This window comes from Cucurbita pepo, chromosome LG13, assembly GCF_002806865.2.
Source record: "Cucurbita pepo subsp. pepo cultivar mu-cu-16 chromosome LG13, ASM280686v2, whole genome shotgun sequence".
Classification (NCBI taxonomy): domain Eukaryota; kingdom Viridiplantae; phylum Streptophyta; class Magnoliopsida; order Cucurbitales; family Cucurbitaceae; genus Cucurbita; species Cucurbita pepo.
This window is the reverse complement of record NC_036650.1, coordinates 2,236,774-2,262,060: the sequence shown is the minus strand read 5'-3', so window position 1 is coordinate 2,262,060 and position 25,287 is coordinate 2,236,774. Positions and strand designations below refer to the sequence as shown.

Here is a 25,287-nt window from a genome sequence, read left to right as displayed (position 1 = left end):
ACTTTTTTAGCAATTATTTTAGCCAATTTAATCGATTCTATTTTTTTGCTATTGATATTGACGATCTCTCTAACAAGGTAAATTGCTCAATAAAACTAAATAATTGGATAAAAAAAAAAAAAAAGAGATCTGAGATATAACTTACAGACAAATCTCACATCTCTCTCCCATGTAAATCTTGATCATCTCTGCAAACTCATCTCCTATACATTTGATACATTTGACGCAGTTATTTCTGTTTTGTATGACATTTTTCATTTCTGTTTCATTTTTGGAGGAACTATCGGTGGGACATTTTTCATTTCTGTTTCATTTTTGGAGGAACTATCGGTGGGTTGAGGAGAGATTGTTGGGAAAGTGACTATGAGAGATGAAGGAATAATTATTTTTATTTACTTATTTATTATTATTATTTTTTTTTTTTTTTTTTNTTTATTTATTTATTTATTTATTTATTTATTTATTTATTTATTTATTTATTTATTTATTTATTTATTTATTTATTTATTTATTTATTTATTTATTTTTGGTTGTTACATAGTTGTTTTGTCTTCCTGCAACGGCTTTGACGGCGGCAACACAGGGGGTCTGGCTTGCGCGACTAATAGAAGAACTCATCGGAAGAGAAAGCGATTTACCAATGCTATACGTGGACAACAAAGCTACGATCTCCCTGATCCAATATCTAGTTTTGCACGACCAGAGTAATCATATAGAAATCAGATTCCACTACATTCTCAGATCGGGGGCTCATCAAGATTGATTTCATCCGAATAGAAAAACAACTTGGAGAAATTTTCACCAAGTCACTAGTGTGGGTAAAATTTGAAGAACTACGCTCAAAGATCGGAGTTCAAATAATAAGGTAGATATACCACAGCTTTTAGGAGAAGATTGTTAGATAAAAGTTCCCTTAAACTTAGTTAGTTGTTGTTTTGGTTTTTGGATATCTGTATGTATTAAAGCTACCACAAGTATAATGGAAGAGAGTATTTTTTGGCCATTTGGGCCCACTTTGAGAGCAAGATTTGTGCCTAATTTTAGGATAGGATGTTATTTAAATATGTCAAGTGAATGAAAATAACAATCTATCGAGTATTCAGCGCATACTTTCTCGGTTAGTCTTCCATTATTTTCTTTTTTCCAACAAATCTCTTTGGTCGTTTTTATTCCGTCGACGATTTCCTCGCGATTGTCAGAAGTCAACAGAGGAGTCTCAAATTTGACTATGATTATTCTGCTTGTGAGATCTCCACGTATGGAGTTCTATCTTTCTGTTGGGATGACTCACATTCCCCTCCTCCGATTTCAAGTCTGTCACTCCCCCCACCTTTGAGGGAGTCTGGTCAATAATTTTATTTTCACCACTTGCGGACGTCTGACCCTACTTTATCTCTTGGGGATGATCGATACTAAGATCAAATAGTCGTTCAATTGTGGCATAGATAGTAGAAAGATCTTGAACTCTTTGTTCGTAGAGCTTGATTTTCGCTCACTGTTTCACCCCTTCAACAAACTGAAGACCTTATCTTTCTCAAACATATCATGTATATCTAACAAAAGTCCAGAAAATTGCTTAACGTAGTGTCGGATATTGGTAGTATGCATTACCTCTCTTAACTTCCTTCTTGCAATTATCTCGACATTCTATGGGAAGAATTGAGAGCGGAGTTCTTGTTTTAAGCTCTCTCAAGTGTCCACAATATATTGACCATCTTGAATGTCTATGTACTTGGATCGCATCGTCGACTAGATGCATTGTTACCACTGTGACCTTCGCTTCTCCTACCACGGTATTTGTGGCTCGAAAGTACTGTTGGAGGTCGAAAATAAAGTTCTCTAGAGCCCTGGAATCTCAAACCCCACAGAAGGGCTTAGGCTCTGGAACCTATATCTGGTTAAATTGTTTCACGCCCCCTGTTGGGGTTTGGTTCCCCCTAGCTCTCATAGGGAGGTTTAATTTGGCGCTTAGATCCGCCACTTCAATCTTGACCACTCCAAAAGCTGCTCTCAAATCCTCAAACATTTCTAAGACCAGCTGAACAATAACTTTTTGGGCATTGTATAAGCTCTCCACGCCATCTTTCATTCGGGCAATAGAGTCCATCGAGCAATCCCTTTGCTCAAAGCCAACAACAGTTGTGTCCTTATCTTCTAGGGTTTCGTCCCTAATCATTAATTCGCGAATGGGCATTGCCTCAAGCTGACCTGCCTTCTTGCCGATCTTAGATCGCCTTTAACAGAAATATCATTCATGCGAGACTCCAAAAATCCCATTCCATTAAGAGATTCACTTATGCTAAGTAAATGCTCTTCGATTTCAGCCAATTAGGCAACCTGAAACTTGCCCAGTTGTTTCAGTGGACATGCTTGTGTACTACTTTACAAGTAGTTGACTCAATTCTCATATCACTTGTCACAATTGCACTATTGCTTCAGCAAGACGCCGATTATTCAGCACTTGTTCTAACCTAGCAAACAAGTCATTCGTGTGAAATTCGCTAAAGGCGGGTAGGCATGAGCGAGAAAATGGGTTGAAAACAATTTTTTTAAAAAAAACAATGTTATAAGCTAAATGCGAGTAGACAGCAACAATGGCTTTGATAGCATATAATCCTAGTAGATGTTAGGTTATGGAGGTGTTAGGTTATGGATTATTTATAGCTTGGTTCCGGTAAAGCTATATTTGGTAAAGCTATATATGGTAAATAGCTATATATATTAGATGGTTAAATCGGGTAAAGCTATATATATATATATCCGACTTTCTCTAGCTTCTGTAGATACCTGAAGTCATCAATAAAAAAATCCCTTTTAGCCAAAGTTCTCTATCCCATTCTTTGTGTTCATCTCGATCGAGCGTGTGCGTTGTTGTGCGATCCTAACAACTGGTATCAGAGCTAACAACTGGTATCGATCACAACAGTAGGAAGAATCAACAATTAGTCACATCTGCCAATAGTGCATTTTGGGGCATTTTAGTCCTGGCTCGTGTAGACAATCGGTCATGCACCCCCATATTGACGGAACATGAAATAGTTTAACATGAAAGCATGTAAAAGGGATTTGGGATAGGCATGCGGCCATAGACAACACATCCTCGACAAGTATCACGATGACACATGACTGTAGTAGATTAGTCTAACAATTTCCAACTAAGTTGATCCTAAAGAATTAGGTAAGATAAATATTTACAATTTTTAGATTAATTATGAACTAAGCTATTCCTACTAATTGTAAATAAAATAGGTCACTTCCATCCCGACTAAGCTATCTCCACTAATTGCTAAATATAACATTTGACCTTGCATGCTTTCAATCAAGCTATCCTCGCTAATTGTTAAATAAAATTCTAGACAAAGATTTGACACTCCTTTCTAATCTTTAACAATTTTTTTTCACCAATTAGTCGTAATCAAAATTAACAATATGTAGTTCAGCCAACTTGGATCAACTACGTGACTTTTAGATAACCAAATTATCTCTTAATGGTTCAAAAAATATTCCATAAGAAGAAAATTTGCAATTTCTAGACATACGAACTCTCTTAAGGTGTACGACTTCCAATGCACGAACTCTTGTAGCACATACGAACGATATTATACGGATTAGTACTATGGAAAACGTTACTAAACAAGGCCTAACTTGCTCGTGTTCGTGCTCGAATCAATACATATCTCTTTTATTTACATTCCTTCTTTTTTGTAAATTTCTGCTTCACAAGAAGTTGCTTCCATTACTGTGGGGGACCAAAGCTTCCATTGTTTCATATCATTTTGCCAGTCATTGTAAGCATAAACAGAGCACATCAGTGATGCTGAAATTATTGTCGTCCAACAGCAAGCTGGTGGTCTCAGTTTCAGTGATAATCTCAGCTCTATATGAATGGATAAAACAAGACAGACCATCCAACATCAATGTTTCCTTGTTTTTTTATTTTTACTGTGCTAGATACGAGAGATTTGAATTTTTGGGTACTTAGAATATTTCAATCATATTATGTTTATCTGAAGAGAAAAATAAAAAACTTTTTGATAGGTAATTAATTCTAATTTCCTTTTATTAGTTATCTATCTAGCCTAGTCTAAATTGTATTTTAAATAGGTTATTAATAGATTTTTTGTTCGGATGAGTCCTTAGTGAGGAGATGTACTTAGATATATGATAAAATGTCCGTATATAATCTTATTCACCTACATGATCCATGATAGGGGATACACCAAACTATGGTAAATTCATAGTTTTTCGCGCCGGCTCATAGGTGGATAAGTAACATATAAGAGCATACGTAAGCGGCCGCGACATTTGGGAGCATGCCTTTTTCGATCAGGGAATGTAACATATAAGAGCATACGTAAGCGGCGGCGACTTCAGGGGGCATGCCTTTTTCGATCAGGGAATGTAACATATAAGAGCATACGTAAGTGGCGGCGACATCCGGGGGGCATGCCTTTTTCGATCAGGGAATGTAGAGCTTGCCCTTACATGTGCATCTCCAGACTGACGGGTAATAATCACCCCCAACCGAAGTTCCCGGTGGCACTGACACAAGAACCGGGGTGCAGGGCTTGCATTTCCCACACTTTGAGGTGCAATGTGGCGGTGACGATCCCGGCCTACCCAATTTTCCTCTTGACAAGGTCAAATTTTGATGTTCATGATCTCCAACGACCTTGAGCACCTAGGTTGCATAATTAGCGATGGGGTGGCATAGTATAATGCATTTATAATATTGGAACTAAAATAAATTTACCTCGATATATGGGCAAGATTGAGCATATGAGCAGCGCTTCGTGTTGTCTGAGAACAATATGAAGATCATGAAAAACACTAAAAAGAGGAAGAAGGGTTTAGGTTCATTGGTTCTATTGAACTTCATACACTGCACAACAAAATTTGATTGTTTCAAAAGGCTTGTAGTGCTCCTTCTTTCAATGCTTTCCAAAATCAAGATATAATACAAGAGCGCTGCTGACGACACTTTAAGAAAAATGTCATTTTTATAGGGTTTGAATATTCCATTTTTAAAAATATGCTATAAAAAGGAAATGAAATTTTTAGAAAAGCTTTTTATAGCATTTGAATATTGTTTTTTTTTTTTTATAAAAAAAAAATCTATAAATAGTGAAGGAAATTTTTAGAAANCGAATCAATACATATCTCTTTTATTTACATTCCTTCTTTTTTGTAAATTTCTGCTTCACAAGAAGTTGCTTCCATTACTGTGGGGGACCAAAGCTTCCATTGTTTCATATCATTTTGCCAGTCATTGTAAGCATAAACAGAGCACATCAGTGATGCTGAAATTATTGTCGTCCAACAGCAAGCTGGTGGTCTCAGTTTCAGTGATAATCTCAGCTCTATATGAATGGATAAAACAAGACAGACCATCCAACATCAATGTTTCCTTGTTTTTTTATTTTTACTGTGCTAGATACGAGAGATTTGAATTTTTGGGTACTTAGAATATTTCAATCATATTATGTTTATCTGAAGAGAAAAATAAAAAACTTTTTGATAGGTAATTAATTCTAATTTCCTTTTATTAGTTATCTATCTAGCCTAGTCTAAATTGTATTTTAAATAGGTTATTAATAGATTTTTTGTTCGGATGAGTCCTTAGTGAGGAGATGTACTTAGATATATGATAAAATGTCCGTATATAATCTTATTCACCTACATGATCCATGATAGGGGATACACCAAACTATGGTAAATTCATAGTTTTTCGCGCCGGCTCATAGGTGGATAAGTAACATATAAGAGCATACGTAAGCGGCCGCGACATTTGGGAGCATGCCTTTTTCGATCAGGGAATGTAACATATAAGAGCATACGTAAGCGGCGGCGACTTCAGGGGGCATGCCTTTTTCGATCAGGGAATGTAACATATAAGAGCATACGTAAGTGGCGGCGACATCCGGGGGGCATGCCTTTTTCGATCAGGGAATGTAGAGCTTGCCCTTACATGTGCATCTCCAGACTGACGGGTAATAATCACCCCCAACCGAAGTTCCCGGTGGCACTGACACAAGAACCGGGGTGCAGGGCTTGCATTTCCCACACTTTGAGGTGCAATGTGGCGGTGACGATCCCGGCCTACCCAATTTTCCTCTTGACAAGGTCAAATTTTGATGTTCATGATCTCCAACGACCTTGAGCACCTAGGTTGCATAATTAGCGATGGGGTGGCATAGTATAATGCATTTATAATATTGGAACTAAAATAAATTTACCTCGATATATGGGCAAGATTGAGCATATGAGCAGCGCTTCGTGTTGTCTGAGAACAATATGAAGATCATGAAAAACACTAAAAAGAGGAAGAAGGGTTTAGGTTCATTGGTTCTATTGAACTTCATACACTGCACAACAAAATTTGATTGTTTCAAAAGGCTTGTAGTGCTCCTTCTTTCAATGCTTTCCAAAATCAAGATATAATACAAGAGCGCTGCTGACGACACTTTAAGAAAAATGTCATTTTTATAGGGTTTGAATATTCCATTTTTAAAAATATGCTATAAAAAGGAAATGAAATTTTTAGAAAAGCTTTTTATAGCATTTGAATATTGTTTTTTTTTTTTTATAAAAAAAAAATCTATAAATAGTGAAGGAAATTTTTAGAAAATAGGCATTTTCCCCTAATTTATGTTTATTTGTTAGTGTGTCCGGTTGTTTTGAATTATTTATCGCTTCTTTTTTCATGCTCGTGATAAAAAGAAAACCACTGTGATGACATGATGTCTAATTATTTGTATACAATTAGTTAAGTATTGAAAACGTTCAAGTTGCTAAATGTACTAAACTTTTTTTATGCCTTATATATGGATTGATAGATCGAAAAATCGAATTATGACTCTTGACACCAATGTAATAAATGTGGATCGAACATATAAATGACTCAACATGTAACCTTAAGATCCTTTGAGGTCTCTCAAATCAGTTATTCCCATAATTTATTACAACAAAAATACATGAAGTCGAACTATGACTCTTGACACCAATGCAATAAATGTGGATTGAACATATAAATGACTCAACATGTAATCTTAAGATCCTCAGTCTGAGGCTTCTCAAATAAGTTATTTCCATAATTTACCACAACAAAAATACATGTAACCTTAAGATCCTCGGGAGGCTTCTCAACTCAGTTATTCCCATAATTTATTACAACAAAAATGCATAAGTAGAGCTATCTCCGCTAATTAATTGAGTAATGCTTACCTCTTGACAATTGGATACAATCAAAATTAATAATGGGGTAAGAAATATTCACTATTCTTATTAGTTTGAATATTCAAGTTATGTCTCTCAACACCAATGCGGTGAACATGGATCGAACATGACCTTCAGATCTTCAGTACACTCTCCCAACTGAGCTATCCCCGCTATTTAATATGGTAAAAATGCATAAGTATAGCTATCCCCGCTAATTAGTCGAGTTTTGAGTTGTGCTTGCAATTGGTTACAATCAAAATTAATATATAAAAATGTATGTATAATTATATATAAACCTTCCAAGAATCTTTTCATGCAAAACTCTAATGTTACCATAAAGTCCAACACATGAACCACTATAAATTTGAAAAATACTTTTGCAAAAATTTGAAACTTGATATTGATGTCATGGGCTCACATAGTTTGACTTGGATTTTAAATGAAAAAGTCCAAATTTCATTAAGGATAAATTGGTGACACAATCAAGTAATGTTGGAGTAAGGTAGTTGATTGATGTATGATGGTGCATGCCCCGTGGCCCGTGCATGCACCATGTTGTTTGTATTATGTGTATGTGTTCTATGTAATGACATATGATGCTATGATATGTATGCATGTGATACCCATTACGTCGGTTATAAATGAAATGAATTACTATGTATGTCATCTATACACAATGCATATATGGAATATGTCATGGATAAGAGGATAACATAAATAAGATTAATGTTATGTTACAAATGAAAATCATGGAACCTCATGCATGTATGTATGTCATGTGCATCAAGATACTTTCCTGTTATGTTATGCTAGTATGGACGCGTCCCTTCAATATTTATGTTCGCCATGATATCATCCAGGTATTTCCTTTTCTATGGTATCCGGTGGCGTGTAATGCATTGTGCCCAACCAAGCCAAGCCCAGAGGATACGTATACGAGCTCGCCTAGTGGGTCTGTGTGGGTGTCCGTGGACCGTGTGTGGAATAGTATTACACATCCAACCCTATCTAGAACTCGAAAGAGTCTAAGGTCATGTTACGATCTTAAAAGATAGGTCTCAATCATATTATGTGTGTGATTGCATTACTAACCTCAATAGTGGATTGACTTATTGAGTATTTCTTAAAATACTCAAGTCACATACTACCCTTATATTTTCAGATAAAGGTAAAGCTCCCTACACAGATGACGACCAATGCTGGAAAGGGAATGGAAGTCAAGATAGGTCAAGATACGGCAGTAGTATGCTTGGTTTTACGCATAGTTTTACATTTAGTAGTTAATGGGTGGTTTTCTTTATATTTCATTATTAAAAAGACTGTTGTTTCAAACATATTGTTTTTTAATTAATTGTATAAGTTCATGACTACATTTTAAAGTGTTTATTATAAATTTCTGCATATGTATTTAAGACATGCATGTGGTGACATCACTAATTTAGAATAGGAAAATTAAGGGAGTTACACGACCGTTAACAAGTAATTTAGTTGTTTGTAGAGCTTAGCAAGCTCAAGTTGAGTTGTATGGCATTAATTTGTGGCAGGCGCCCCGACATAACATCAATCTCGTGATCTATCTACCCATGTGAAGATAAATGCTTTTTCTCACTTTCTGGTATTGGGTCACGGTGTTCCTATAGTGGTCATGAGGTTTTTGTTGGAGTGAGCTCACTTGAGCTCCCCTCTTCAAATACGACAATGGCAGCGAGCGTAGATATTCTTTCTCAACTGTAATACCGATATCATTTTCATTGCTCTCGGCTTATGGGTGTTTGTCTGAATAGTCGTCTGATAGGACCTCATTACTACTAAGCATTTTAATAGGGGCATCAAAATGACTTTGTGTTCTAATAGGACGTCCATCCCTAACACAATTTTGAAGTCATCCATCTTGACTATGACAAAGTGGATTTCTCCATACCAAGTCTCCGGCATGATCGGAGTTATCTTTGTAGCTCCTAAATTAGTGATGTCAAAGGATGACTACATTTTAAAATGTTTATTATAAATTTATGCAATAGAGACACGTTCTTCGAAGCATATGTATTTAAGACTGCGATGTTCGAGCGTTTTGCTTCGGTCTCTATCAGGAAGTTGTGGGTGGTTCTCGAGTCAATAATAGTGTTCCTGACCGCTTTGTGATTATCCTGAGCCTTGACATACATAAGATCGTGTTCCACTGGCTCCTCTATCTCTTCCACTCTATTCTTGAGAGCGAACAAGTACTTTAGTCCTCTCATGCAGAGGTGTTCAACATTCTTAACTAACGATATTTCTGTTTCAACTGTCTCATACTCGACTTCTAAATTCACTTCGAGTTTTTCTTGGAAGGCGTATAATGCTACCTTCTGTAAGCATTCCAATTTTTTATGGGTCCCGTTGCATATGAAGTAAGACGAGGAGTCTCAGATTTGACTATGACCGTTCTGCTTGTGAGGTCTCCGCGTATGAAGTTCTACCTTTTTGTTGGGATGGCTCATGTTCCACTCCTCCAGTTTCAAGCCTGTCACTTCCCCATCTTTGGGGGAGTTGGTTCAATAAATTTATTTTCACCACTTGCAGACGTCTGACTCTACCTTATCTCTTGGAGTTGATCGATACTAAGATCAAATAGTTGTTCAGTTGTAGCATAGGTCGTGGAAAGATCTTGAACTCTTTGTTTGTAGAGCTTGATTTTTGCCCACTATTTCACCCCTTCAACAAAACTAAAGACCTTATCTTGCTCAAATATATCATGTATATCTAACAAAAGTCCAGAAAACTGCTTAACGTAATCTCGGATATTGGTAGTAAGCATTACCTCTCTTAACTTCCTTCTTGCAATTATCTCGACATTCTTTGGGAAGAATTAAGAGCAGAGTTCTTGTTTTAAGCTCTCCCATGTGTCCACAATATATTGACCATCTTGAATGTCTGTGTACTTGGATCGCATCGTCGACTAGATGCATTGTTGCCACCGTGAACTTCGCTTCTCCTACCACGGTATTTGTGGCTCGAAAATACTTTTCGAAATCGAAAATAAAGTTCTCTAGAGCCTTAGAATCTCAAGCCCCACAGAAGGGCTTGGGCTCTGGAACCTATATCTGGTTAAATTGTTTCACGCCCCCAGTTGGGGTTTGGTTCCCCACCGCTCTAATAGGGAGGTTTGATCTGGCGCTTAAATTCGCCACTTCAATCTTGACCACTCCAAAAAATGCTCTCAAATCCTCAAACATTTCTAAGACCATCTGAACGACCACTTGTTGGCATTGTATAAGCTCTCCACGCCATCTTTCATTCGGGCAGTAGAGCCTGTCGAGCAATCCCTGTGTTTGAAGCCAACAACAGTTGTGTTCTCGTCTTCTAGGGCCTCGTCCCTAATCATTAATTCGTGGATGGGCATTGCCTCAAGGCGATCTGCCATCTTGTTGATCCTGTCGCCTTTAAGAGAAATCTCATTCATGCGAGACTCCAAAAGCCCCATTCCATTAAGAGCTTCACTTATGCTGAGTAAATGCTCTTCGATTTCAGTCAATAGGGCAACCTGAAACTTGCCCAGTTGTTTCAGTGGACATGCTTGTGTACTACTTTACAAGTAGTTTACTCAATTCTGATATCACTTGTCACAATCACACTTTTGCGTCAGCAAGACGACTATTATTCTGTACTTGTTCTAACTTAGCAAACAAGTCATTCGTGTGAAATTCTCGTTTCACGGACAATATTAGCGTATGCTCAAACCTCGAGTCAGATCTGAGAGAAATGTTTTAGAAAACATGAGTGAGAAAATACGTTGAAATCAATTTTTAAAAAAGCAATGTTATAAGCTAAAGGCGAGTAGGCAGCAACAATGGCTTTGATAGCATATAACCCTAGTAGGAAGAATCGACAACTAGTCACATCCCCCAATACTACATTTTGGGGCTCTTTAGCCCTGGCTGGTGTAGACAATCGGTCGTTCACCCCCATATTGACAGAACATGAAATAGTTTAACATGAAAGTATGTAAAATGGATTTGGATAGGCATGCGGCCATGGACAACACATCCTGGACAAGTATCACGGTGACACGTGATCTGTAGTAGATTAGTCAACACTTTCCAACTAAGCTAATCCTAAAGAATTAGGTAAGATGAATATTTACAATTTTTAGACTAATTATTCGAGTAATATGAATTGATAACACGTGACCGCTTCGAACTAACCTATTCCTGCTAATTATTAAATAAAATAGGTCACTTCCATCCCGACTAAGCTATCTCCGCTAATTGCTAAATATAACATGTGACCTTAAATGCTTTCAACTAAGCTATCCTCGCTAATTGTTAAATAAAATTCTAGACAAAGATTTGACACTCCTTTCTAATCTTTAACAATTATTTTTTCACCAATTAGTCATAATCAAAATTAACAATATGTAGTTCAGCCAATTTGGATCAACTATGTGACTTTTAGATAATCAAAATATCTCTTTATGGTTCAAAAAATATTCCATAAGAAGAAAATTTGCAATTTCTAGACATACGAACTCTCTTAAGGTGTACGACTTCCAATACACGAACTCTTGTAGCACATACAAACGATACTATACGGATTAGTACTATGGAAAACGTTACTAAACAAGGCCTAACTTGCTCGTGTTCGTGCTCAAGTATAGGGCTTGCCGTTTGAATAAGGCTTCAAACTCAAACTTTATAATTGAAAACATAAAAGTGAGCTAACTTTGAGAGAAGTTTTGAGGAGACAAGGACAAAAACTTGTTTGGAGGAAAGTCAAATTCTGATATCAATACATATCTCTTTTATTTACATTCCTTTTTTTTTGGAAATTTCTGCTTCACAAGAAGATGCTTCCATTACTGTGGGGGACCAAAGCTTCCATTGTTTCATATCATTTTCCCAGTCATTGTAAGCATAAACAGAGCACATCAGTGATGCTGAAATTATTGTCGTCCAACAGCAAGCTGGTGGTCTCAGTTTCAGTGATAATCTCAGCTCTATATGAATGGATAAAACAAGACAGACCATCCAACATCAATGTTTCCTTGTTTTTTTATTTTTACTGTGCTAGATACGAGAGATTTGAATTTTTGACCTCTTGAATTCATCTTCGTCAACGGGTACTTTTTACCATCTAAAAGCATTTCATTCTTAAAACTGTTTCAATCATAGCCTTACAGTTTATCAGCAGGTTGAAGGGCAGTTAGCAACAGCTGAAACTTAGCAAAACTCAACTTGGAATATTTCAACATAGTTACTTTATTGATATATCACATGAACAAGATATCAAGGCCATCATAGATATTGATACAAAAAAATTGATAGATTACATGAGATGTCTAACAAAAAAACTATATCTTACAACTCTCAGTGTGTATAACTATCAAGCTCCAACATGTTTATTGGAACCATTCAAACTACAAAATCAAGTTCCTCGTATGTTTGAGTGGCGACTTTTACAAAGGGTTGAGCCTGTGATCATCGGGGCTGATCACTTGATGATGGGACGTTCCCGTCTTCGCCTTCGGAGGTTTTCGGTCCAATACATGCTTCTAAATCTTTGCTATCAGGGCCTGAAAACTTCAAGAAGTTTTCAATATTTTGGGATTCTGAATTTCCATTTCTTAGATTTTGGAACCAGTTCTTCTGTGGTGGTTTTGGCTTCCTGTCGCTAATGGCTATAGCGATGTCATTGGGAAAGAGGTCATGATGCACAAAGGCGTGTATGATAGTTGTTACGAAGAGAGACCCCACTATGACTGTTGCTATGACAGAGAGAAGAACAGCAAGAACTTGTGTTACTATATTTGTAACTTCGGTTGAGTATCTTATGGTTGCAATGGCAGCTCCAGTCATGGGAAAGGTATATGCCCACCAGGCCAGTGAGAACCTAATGATTCAAAACAAAATGTTTGTGAGATAAACTAACTTGAAAAGTATGATCAAAGTTTAAAGAGAAGAAAGACAGTTGTGACGTACTGGAAGCCTCGGAAAAAATTGACTCGAACAACCTGCAAAGAATCATGGAATGGAAACACGTTTAATGAAGCATTGAAATGAAGATTGAATCATCGTTCAAGGCATGGATGGAATTGCGAACAGCATCGGTAAGAGTTCAAACCCACCGCTAGCAGATATTGTCCTTTTTGGACTTTCCCCTTCGGGCTTCCATTCAAGGTTTCTAAAACACGTCTGCTAGGGAGAGGTTTCCGCATCCTTATAAAGAATGTTTCGTTCTCCTCTCCAACCGAGGTGGGATCTCACAATCCACCCCCCCCCCCCCCCCCCCNACTCATTCTCTTCTCCAATGCTGGCACACAGCCTCGTGTCCACCTCCTTTAGGGCTCAGCCTCCATGCTGGCACATCGCCCAGTGTCTGGCTCTAGTACCATTAGTAATGGCCCAAGCCCACCGCTAGCAGATATTGTCCTCTTTATGCTTTCCCTTTCGAGCTTCCCCTCGAGTCTTTAAAATGTGTCTGCTAGGGAGAGGTTTCCACACCCTTATAAAGAATAAAGAATGCTTCGTTGTCCTCTCCAACCGATGTGGGATCTCACAATATCCTCATGCTTATGTGTTCATGACAAGCTCATAAAACGACGACAATAATAAACAAAGCCAACGACAAATGAATAAGCTGCATAGAGACTAACCAGTGAGAAATAGAGGAACATAGCGACGAAGTAAATCATTCGTGAAGCGTTATCAAAGGAGCCTTGAATGTTTGCCAATGCCATAGATGCCACGCTAGGTGCTGCTATGAAAAGAAAGAACACAGGATGCAACTCCTTTGGGAGTGTCGCATTGGTTGGTAGTCTTTGGTAGAGAGTTACAAAAAGGACTAAATAGTGAGCCATTCCAATGGCAAAGAAGAATATAGGTCCTTCCTTTAGTCCCATTGAAGCTCCCCACAAAGCCCCCACAAAGTTCCCCACGATGGAAAGATGGTTAGTAGGATTAGCCACTTTTGACAGCCTTCGTTGGCCTCCTGACATCCACTGCCCATAAATCTTAAGCTCAAGACATAAAAATGGAGTCATGAGAACATACCAAAGTGCTGGATGCAGTTTGGAAGCAACAGATGGAGGAACACCAATTGCTAAGAACAAGAGGGCTATCCATGGTGCAAAGAAGAAGTTGACACGAATAGGATGGTAGTACTCTCGGCGAACTGCTTCGAAGTATAGAAGAACTTTCAGAAGGTAAGTGGAAGCGACAGTGATTACAAGAGCAATGGAAATGATCCATAAAACAAAATTTATTTTCAGGCTCAAATGAAGGAACTTCGTGGAAGCTGAAGTGGCCAATGTTTTCCACATGATTGCTTGGCTACTAACACCAAGACACATACCAAACGAAGAGATCGGAAATCGGAGTAGAAAAGGCCATGTCTTGTCATCTGGGAGCAGTATTTCCTCTGAAGGCTGTTTAGAAATGGAAAATGAAAGAGCAATTATTTCATGTCTGTTGATGGCAGAAAGGGACTAAGAATCTAGGTAACATACCCTTAGTGTCTCTAGCTCAGGACCTTCCAGAGCAGCAAAGTAACGTTCAGCAGGTATGTTGTTCTCAATGACTGCTTCCTGAGCTTCAGTTTCATCTGGCCTAATTTGTTGTTGGGACTTTCCACGAAGTATAGTTAATTGCCTTGCAAGTTTTCCAGAGCATGTTTTGAAAGAATCATATCTTCTGTCCTTCAATCTTGAAATACTAGGGTGCGGTGCAGCCTTTATGTTCGTCACCGCATCCTCGAATGTCGAGCCCATCGGAATTGGCTGAGAGTGAAACAATGTAGCTTTCTGTGGTTTTTCCAGAGCAGAAGGACCTGAGGTTCCATTGTTTGGAATTCTTTCACCAGTTGAGAAAACTGTTTTGGGGGACAGCTGAACTCCCACAGGGGACGGTGGCATGCTGAGAGAAACAGTATTTTTTCTTCGATGGTCACCCAACTGAAACTCGGCATCGCTTTGCACGCCAGATGATGATACATTTCCCTGCTTTACAATCAATTCTAGAAGATGAACACACTTATACAATCTCAAAAACCATTAGTTTCATAACTTTCTTCACTAAAATGTACATGAATTGCATAAGAACTTACAATACGCAGGGTAGAGGGGTTATTTGGAGGCTCAATCTCTTCATTACACTCTTCAATACTGTCAAAACCAGCGACTTGAACTGATGATATGTATTGGATTAATGGTGGAACCTCAGACAGCTCCTTGGGTGTATCTTCTTGACATTTTCCATTTTCCATGATGAATTACCACCACCTAGAAAGCATAGAGGATATGAAGATTGAAGAAAGCATGACTTTAACGGCCCAACCACATCGCTAGCAGATATTGTCCTCTTTGGACTTTCCCTTTCGGGCTTCCCCTCAAGGTTTTTAAAACGCGTCTGCTAGGAGGAGGTTTCCACATCCTTATAAAGAATGCTTCGTTCTCCACCCGAACCGATGTGGGATCTCACAATGACTCCGTTTGCTACTTTATTCATGATCTAAACTAGATCAATGTTTTATATGCATCAAGATCAAGAATGTATACACAAAACCAGGTAGAAAACTATGCAACATATTTTAGAACAACCCCTCTAAACCAAATGAAGGAAGGAAACACATACCTTCAAGACAACCGTTCTAGCAGGAAAATGGCAGGACAGATAGAGAAGAAGAATGTAAACGAGTATCCAGTCGGATTAACCTTCAATCAAGCAGGCTCTGTCACTATCTCTCCAAGCAGAAGAAAGATCTCAGACTTGGAATAAATAAAACAATCTTCAAGAATAGAGTTCTCTTTCGATCCTGAGATGGCGAGCCTCGTCAGGGGACTCAGAAACAAAGCATATATTCCACAACAATGAAGAATGAACCAAGAGAAACAAATGAGAAAAAACTAAGACACGTCTTTCCAATACAGGAAATATCACATATTTATAGACAAGAAAAGTCCATGTACTTGCAAAGTTAAAGATAATTACGGCTGCTTATTACATGTTCTTAATTCTCATTCTCGAAAAAGACAAAACATTCGCCGATTCAAGCATAGCATAATGGACAAGACATCGCTCGCATCTCAAATGTTAATGGTTCGATTCCATCTTGAACTAAAAACAAAAAGAAAAGGACAAAACAAAACACCGCAGAGAAACTGTTCCAGCTATAGAGCGGGAATCTATGTGTCTTGTCTAAAGTGAACACAAGCTTGAAAGTTTTGTCATCATCTTTATTATAAATTTTTTTTCTATATGGCTGCTAGCAATTGACATGTTTGAATTAACAGAAAGCTACTTGAACCATGTGTTGTACAATATAACCTATGAACACAAATCAAAATAAAGAGAGAATTTAATTCAAGAAATCCTCATAGACCAAACAGCTATCTAGTAATGGTAGGTAAACAACTTGAATTGAAGGAAGTACTGACCCATGTCAGAAACAATGCTTGAAAAGAAGGAAAAAAACAGGGCTGTCCTAATCCAAAGAATGACAACAGATGGTCAAATCCCAATGGATTTGCAATTTGAATACACTTAATGGATGCCAGCTATTTCAAGAAGGATTTAAAAGAACAAAACGTTTCCTAAAAACCCAATTCAAGATAAGAGACAGATCAAAGAGTAATGCAGAAGAAAATGGGAAAACCCAGAGGTAGTCATCGTGTAATGAAAACTAATTAGAAAATCGAAAGAAGAACAGCGAAATTAGACGGGAAAATCATTTCTGGACAGAGAATTTTGGTCCAGATTTAAGAAAATTATACATCAGACGACAAAAACATGATGAACAACGATCATAAGTCAGATACAACATAATCCAGAGAGACCCACATACAGCTTATACACCAAGACAGAGACCCACATACAGCTAAGAGATTAGGTATGGAATTTCCATGCAAGTCATAGAGAAATTAGAATGTAGGTTCGTTGGGCGGACTGACCTAAATTTTTGGGATCCAATCAAATTTGATAGCAAGATCAGCATTTCTCCACCGTTTTCAAACCTTGTTTTTAGATTTTAAGCTTTTTGTTTAACTTTTTTCCTGTTCCCTCTTTTCCTCTCACTCTCCCTTCTCGCTGTGCACAACCCAGCAGCGACCCACGTCTACAAATCTTTGATGGAACAAGCTCTAGAGGCTACAGCGGTGACCCAAGTCTTGTACTCCGACGACAATGATCAGACGACGTGACACACGCGGCGCCTGAATGCCATGGAGTTAGAGCAAGATGGAAAAAGAGGAACCTAGAAAAAAGTTCACCGAGAGTTAGAAAAAGTTGCACGAAAGTGGGTCAAAACTCATTCAAGCACAATTTTTTCGATCGTGGGTGTGGATGAAATGGAAAAAAGTTTAAAAGTTTGTGGAAGAAAAAAACTAAAAAGTAGGCTTATGAATGTGCGGCGATGCTTCATTTGTGTTTGGTAGCCAAAATGGGCCATTGGCGCTGCTTCCTCAGAATTTTCATAACCATACGAATTGAAGTGGTTAGCTTTCTGCAAGTGGGAAGGACCCGAGCCTTTAATTTTTTGGGTTCCTTCTTCGAGCAGTTGATATTTGTTGATCTATGGTCCCTTTAGAATTTGTTGATCTATGGTCCCTAATTCTTTTGGCGAGTTCGTATCGTTCTAATGTTGGTAGATATAAAAACTTTCGTACAAGGCATTAATTATAATTGTTAGGGGACAACCTTCGTACCTTTCAAGCATTACGTTACTCTCATGGGCTCCAATAAGTGTCGACAAGCTCATTGCTAGAGGACAATTGAAGATTCTTTTACCTGTTTTCACATAATATCATGATTATATTGCATATCATATGCATCAAGGATACAACTCTGCATCTACCAATTAATCTGATACAAATGCAGGCTCTATCGATCGTGACAATTATGTACATTAATCTGAAGGGGATGACCTTGTGTCTTGACCAAATATGATATGATCCAAGACATCTCAATCATGTAATATTAATGTCACGTTAAAAAGAATCAAGTTTCATTTATGCAACAAAAGATTCAAAATACTTTTAAATGCGGCCTCATTTATTTTTAGATGGTTACAAATTTATGATGAAGGATTTAAATCTAGATTTATGGCGTTTCATTAATGTCTTTTAAGTTTTAAGCCTTTTTATTTATTTTTAAGTTATATTTACACCGTCGTTAAAATGTCAGGTTTTCATTTTAAGGCTATATAAAGTTTATATTTTATATTTGTAGAAGAGACTTAGAAAATATAGTAAAGAGCATACGTGGTTTCTTTTAACTAAGAGCTAAGTTTTTTTTGCAATTCTATATAGTTTAGATTGCATGTTTAGAATCATTCAAACTTGACATGATCAATTTTGCTTGTGGAGTGATTCGGATCTCAAACAAGTGTTCTTTGTCTTAAGATATCTATGGAAGACCCTTATCAATCTAAACAAGTTCACTTCAAGCAGTTTCTAGGGTGTTGAAGCGTGTCGAATAAGTTAAAATTCAACGAGGTCTTCCAAATAGGTACTTACAAACAAATTGTATTAAAGCTCAAGCGTGTCTAACATGTTAAAGGATTCTTAATATTATATTAAAAATTAGTATGCTTCATTTATTTTTATGAGGTGGTGATTTACACAGTAAATTCACGGGATTGAATTACCCGTAGGTAATTTTTCTCCATCTTTTTGTAATTTTTTTTAATAAAAATATTAATTTTAAAGAAATTTTTAATGAATAATTTCGTTTTTTTAATAATATAAAAAATAGTATTCTAAGCATAAATAAATAAATAATTTATTTACTAATATAATAGATTAGTAAATAAATTATTTATTTATTTATGCTTAGAATACTATTCATTATATAATATTTATGCAAACATTATATTATATAAAACTATGTCAAACATTTAAAGTACGTCAAACATTATATTATAATATAATATATTATATTATAATAAACATTATATTATAATATAATATATTATATTATAATATAATATATATAGTCAGTGAGTGAAGCAAAAATTTGGCTGGGATAAATACAAGGAATATAATCATTATTGATGACACCAAAAAATTTGTGATCATTTATAATCAACAATTACGAGATCATATGAAAATGAAAATTTGTGATCATTTCCTCCCTCGTTCTTCATTTAAATGAAAATTTTTCATCTCGATTGAAGCAGGTCTTCATGTGACTCCAATTCTAGGACTCGAGTACATATCTCTAATAACATTTTGTGATCTTTTGTAATCAACAATGACGAGATCAGCAATAAATCGAAGAAGAGAGTTAGATCAACGGGTCAATTGCTCAACTCTTAATATTAACGCAAAACTCATTATAAATCAAGAACTCCGCCATAAATTATACCAGCGATGACTTTATAACCCAAAAACCTCAACGTTTCAGGTCAAAGTCATGCAAAACTACAGTTAACCACATGGTTTATTTTCTCTTCCTCCCTCGCCGCCGCCGACGGTCAAAGAAAACCGCCGTGGGAATTTCGTTTTCTTAAAATATTAAAAATTAAAAATTATGTTACAATTTTTTTATATATGAAAGATAGCTTTTAAGTACAGGAAATTATTAATTTATAATAATATTAAAACTCTACCATGAATATCTTTTTCCCGTTTTTTTTTTCATTTTCTTTAATACTTTTAACACTATATTAATAAAAATATTCTTGAATTTAAAGGTTGTCTAAAAAAATATCTTTAAATTTTCTAACGCTTTAATAATTTTCTTAAACATTCAAAACAGTCTCAAAAATACTTTTAAAACATTAAAAGCAAAAGTTTTAAACAACCCATTACCATTAATTCAAAAAACATCTTAAATTTTTTTAAATATATTAAAAAATATATTTACCTTAAAAATACTCATAAAACTTTATAAAAATATATTAACTTCAATAATTTTTTTGAACTTTTTTTTTTTGTCGTTGTTTTTTATTTTAAGATAAGAGGTGTTAATGATATTTTTTTAAATTTAATAAGATATTTCATGAAATTTTTTAAAATATACTATTATAGGGTATTTAATTTTTTAAAAAAATTTGAAGGGTATCAATGAAAATATTTAAATTTTAATGGTATTTTTTAAACAAAGTATTAACGGTTTACCTCCAAAATTAAGAGTAGACAATGTTTAAAGTTCAAGAATATTATTGAAATTTTTAAAAGTTTACGAGTATTTTTGAAACTTAAGAGTATTTAAAATTTAAAAATCTTTACTTTCCTTTTCAATTCTTAATTTTCCTAAAAATGAGAATATTACAAATTTGTGATATAAATTTCTCTAGAAGGAGAAATAAGAAAAGAGTATCAATAAAAAGGAATAAATTCTTCAATTTTTTTTTAAGCTATTTGTTTAATCCATAAATCTTATTCCCATTTTTTTTTTAAATATTCTGAGTTATCAAAATTGATGTAATAAAAGCATAAAAATGAAATTAATTAAAACATCTAAATTTCTTCTACTCTCAATTTCTTCTTTGTATTGTCCATTTTGATTAATTATTATTTATTTTCTCTGTTTCTTTGTTAATCAAATAAATAAATAAATAATACTTACAAAACATAGTTTTTATTTGAACAAAAATAAAATTTTTGAGTTTAATAACGTTATTATTTTAAGTTTATTCCTAGTACTACTGTCCATGTTTCTTATTTTTCATTTTTCACACAATTTTTAAATTGTGTAGAAAATTTGCTTTATGTTTATGGTTTTTGTTTTTTCCTTTCTAAAAACTAAATAAGAAAACATTTTTTAATCATTTTATGCTTATTAAATGAACAATAAATATTTTAAAATAAATATAAATTTTGAAAACTAATTTTCGTATAATAATTTTTGTGCGCTTTATCTAAAATTATTTAGATCAAACTTGCAATTTATTTCTTTATTAAAAGAAATGGCCCAAATAAATGCCCAGACCCATGGGCCCAAATACACACCACAAGGCCCATAGGCCCAACAAGCCTTCCCCTGCAACTCTTTAGACATAATTTTTAATAATAAATTTAATATATGCACGCTTATTAAACATAAAATTAAAAGTACCAAGATTATATTATATATATTTTTCAATCCAAAAATTTATTAGACATAAAATTTAAAGTTTAGAGGTCTGTTGACGTGTTGAAGGAGGAGACAAAACATGCTGAAAGAATTCTTACACGTTTATTTCCCTCTTAAAAACGTACAAGATGCAGAGGAACATGGACAGATAAGATGAAATTATGAAATAATGATGCATATAATATTATAGTTTTTTCTCGTATTTATTCCCAAACTTGCAAACTTTACGAGAATAAATTGATTTAATTCCTCACGTTTATTTTCTCTAACTTTAGTGTTTAGTAAATTTTAATTTTAAATTTGAAAAGCATGTTGAATTCGTAGAATTTCGTTTGTGTAATAGCTCAAGCTCACTGCTAGCAGATATTGTCTGTTTTTGCCTACTACGTATCATCGCCGACCTCACAGTTTTAAAACCTTGTAGTGGATCTCATAAAAGTGTGAAAACCTCTCCCTAACAGATAAGTTTAAAACCATGAGCTGACAACGATACATAACAAACCAAAACAGATAATATATGATAACGGTAGACTTAGGCTATTACAAATTTTATCAAAGTTAGAGACCGAGTGGTATGCGAACTAGGATAGTGGTCTAGTGGTAGAATAGTAGTCTATCATGGTACAGATTTGAGTTCCTTTCCTCACCTGGTGTACTTTACAATGATGACATTTGTGTGATAAAATCAGAGTGGCACAACGAAAGCGTGGTAGGCCCAAAACGCACGGAACTCTATCGAAATTCAACCGATTGGATTTTGGTGGAGGAATATTCTAACTTGTTTGAATCTTTTGTAAGATACCTTTCTTTGTCGTTAAACTACAGAAATTTTATTTTATTTTATTTTCAAATTGTCTTTAAACCAGCTTTTTATTGTGGGTTTATTAAACAAACATTTACGTGACTCATAATAAAATAATAAATATAAGTTGAAAAGTACAGGTGGCCATTACGTATAACCCACCAAAAAAGGAAAAAAAATAAGAAAAATATGTTTTTATACTAACAACCCAAGCATGTGAGGCTGAGTTGGAAAAAGACCCCTCATTTTGAGGACAAAAGACCCCTCATTTCGATACTCAAGATTACCACTGTTGTTTTATTTGTAAATATCTTATTTTTTAGACGTTTTATTTTCAGATATATTAAACAAACTTGATATCGACCTGAATTTTTAAGAAGTTAAACCAATTTAGACTTGACGTAGAGAAAATATTCCCTATTAAGATAAGATATGCATACAATCACAACTAATATCGAGAAATCAAGGGACCTATAAGTCGTTCAGAACTAGTCAACTTTCATGCACATAAATGAGTAGTTATCATAAGTAAAATTACAACCAAAATGGTATAATCTATACACACATATACATTATTGACCCCAAAGCCATAACGTACCATCTAAAGTATTTTCCATGCACACAAATAAGTAATTTCTACAAATTTCATGCAATAAACATCGAAAGTGAAAAGAAAGCAAAAGACAAAATGGAATCCTTTTGCCCACCAAACCCAAAATTTTACTAAATTTTTTGGAACAATATGGTGGCGTATAATAACCGGTCTCAATTTGTATCGAACAATTTAACGCTGTATATCTCAGATTCAGAATCTAAATTTTGCACTTCATGGCTCCGACATTCAATATAGAGTTACGCTTAACTTTAGAGTTTTTATGATTGGGTAATTGAGAAAGAAGGTACACCTTATTAGTATAAATAATAGCTTTCGAAACTTTTAAACATTTATGAGCCATCCTATTCGGTCTCAATTTATTTATATATTCCTCATTCATTCCGATGTCGTAAAGAGCTCCCTATCAAATTTTTACTTGAATAATAATTTTGAAATGTTTATGAAAGATGAAGAATAATGAAGACAACAAATATAAAATAAAGATTTGAATATTCGATCCCAAAAGAAAAAAAAACAAATCTTAACGGTTGATCTTTGCTAAAATTGATAGGATGAAAGTTGGAAGAATAGTTTCCTAATGTGGTTTTTATTTTTTATTTTTATGAAATACCCATTGGAAATCCATATGCACAGAATTTAATTTGTCGGTACCTTAAACAAGTTGGTTGAATTATATTATTAAATGCTAAGATAATACAACCTTAATAAACTTTATTATAAAACATACACACAAACCAAGATCTATTGGCATGGAGAATTGGTTGTTCTTGTTCTTTTCGAAAGGTCCCATGATCATTAAAAAATTCAAAATAAAAAAAGAGCATAATGAGACAATCATGCTAAAGCATTCCAATTCAGCATTATGGTTGTCATGTGGGTCATCAAAATTTTAAATAATTATCTTTTCTCGATTTTCACTTTCGAATTTTCCCTCAAAGTTTTAAAACGTGTCTGCTATGAGAGGTTTTCACACCTTCATAGAAAATGTTTCATTCTACTCTCAAATGGAGGTGGGATCTCACAATCGATGACTCACATCGACACTCGTTCCACTCCAATTGATATGAGATCTCATAATAGGGGTGTGAACAAGTTGAATTGGATTGGATAAAAAAAAAAAAAAAATTGGATGGGTCGTGTTTGATTATATCCCTATTTCGAATGGGTCAAGTTACCTCGACTAAAAAAATGTCAACTTGCGAATCTATAAACATCTTTATAGTTTGTGTTGAGTAGTCTAGACTGAGTTTTTGATTTATATAAACATTCATATTCTCGAACATTTGTAACTGCTAATAAACCCCTATCATTTAACGTTCTTACTGAAATGCTAGACACGAGATAAACCGCCAATTTAGAATAGGCCACGAGATAAAATGAGAGTAGGTAGAGTAAAAATAAATAAATAAATTATTTTTAAAAAATAAAGTTAAAAAAGATTATAATATACCTTTTGTAGCCGCCTTCTGGAGAGGTTTTCTTATTTAATGTAAAATTTGAAATAAGGAATTAATAATTTTAGAAAATTAAAAAAAGAAAGGACCAAAAAAATTGGGACAAAACCTTTTATGGGCAGTCCCATGTGGTGTGCTACCATGCCACCGAAAGTATATAATATAATGTCAGTCCTTTTTATATTTAATATCGTGACCAATAATATTTAAATGAAAAGTTATGTATATTATTTTCAATCATTATTCAATTCCATTCAATCATTATTCAAAATAATGTACGTCAAATTATTATCCACATATTATTGCAATGCATCAAATTCATCAAAGAGTGAATTACTGACATGTCAATTTTTTTTTTAATTTGAAATATGTCCAATTTAGTGAAATTTATATAATAATAATAATTAATTTTACCTTTAAGGTAAAGGTGCTTAAGAAATTCGATCAACTAAATTCAGCTCGTACTTTTTAAATTGAGTTTGATTTAAATAAAATGAAAGTTTTATGAGTTTGGCTGGTTACGAGTTCCTCTAAAACTTGATTGAGTTGAATCGAACTTACTCGAATTTATTGTTAATTTTAAAAAATACATTTTTATTATAACAAAATTTTATATACATTATTAAGTATTTAATTACTTTTTTACTATCTATTCGCTGCTCTTAAAAATAATTTTTAACTATTTTAACTATTTGAAAAGTAATTTTTCTAAAATGTATATTCAAATTCAATGGTAAATTGAAAATAAATAAATAAATAAATGTTTTACCTACCAATTTTTACTTTTACTAAAATAAAAATTTAAATAAATGAACCAACCTAAAAAAATTTATAATCGAGTTAGGGTTCATTTTTTAATAAGGGAATAATTACCAATAAACCAAAATTTTATAGACTATTTAAAAATAATAATTTTTAAAATTTAAATCTTAATCATTTTGACTTTTAAAAATATTAAGTAATTTAGCTAAAATAAAATTGCATACAACGATGTCATGTGTGACTGCATGCACATTGTGCGATCACATACATGCATATAAAATTTTATTATTAGTTATTTATTCTAATTAATTTATATTAATTTAGTTATTTTTGTAGCAACTAAATTGAATTATTTATTTCAAAAGTAAATTGATTATTTATTTTTAT

The 25,287-nt window shown here is 34.5% G+C and overlaps 1 protein-coding gene across 4 annotated transcripts; it reads right to left on the bottom strand.

The window, feature by feature from the left end:
* Window positions 1-12,437: 12,437 nt before the first annotated feature.
* On the bottom strand, window positions 12,438-17,691 carry LOC111808194 (S-type anion channel SLAH2-like). Of its 4 annotated transcripts, none has more exons than XM_023694034.1 (7): window positions 17,141-17,691; window positions 15,825-16,005; window positions 15,298-15,472; window positions 14,702-15,193; window positions 13,850-14,620; window positions 13,176-13,207; window positions 12,438-13,086 (listed from the first exon to the last, which is right to left on the bottom strand). In XM_023694034.1, exons 3-7 carry the CDS (start codon window positions 15,454-15,456, stop codon window positions 12,675-12,677), a joined length of 1,866 nt encoding a protein of 621 aa, XP_023549802.1. In that variant the 5' UTR covers window positions 15,457-15,472; window positions 15,825-16,005; window positions 17,141-17,691; the 3' UTR covers window positions 12,438-12,674. The 4 variants fall into 4 exon arrangements, with proteins under 4 accessions (XP_023549802.1, XP_023549805.1, XP_023549804.1 ...); XM_023694037.1 differs by having other exon boundaries at window positions 14,702-15,190; window positions 17,141-17,688; XM_023694036.1 differs by lacking the exon at window positions 17,141-17,691 and adding an exon at window positions 17,066-17,084.
* Window positions 17,692-25,287: the final 7,596 nt, after the last annotated feature.

Coding starts and splice junctions, on each gene's coding strand:
- LOC111808194 (XM_023694034.1), bottom strand. CDS start 15,456: ATGGAAAATGGAAAATGTCAAGAAGATACACCCAAGGAGCTGTCTGAG. Junction 15,194..15,297: donor ACCCCTCTACCCTGCGTATT/GTAAGTTCTTAT, acceptor TTGATTGTAAAG/CAGGGAAATGTATCATCATC. Junction 13,087..13,175: donor AATTTTTTCCGAGGCTTCCA/GTACGTCACAAC, acceptor TTGAATCATTAG/GTTCTCACTGGCCTGGTGGG.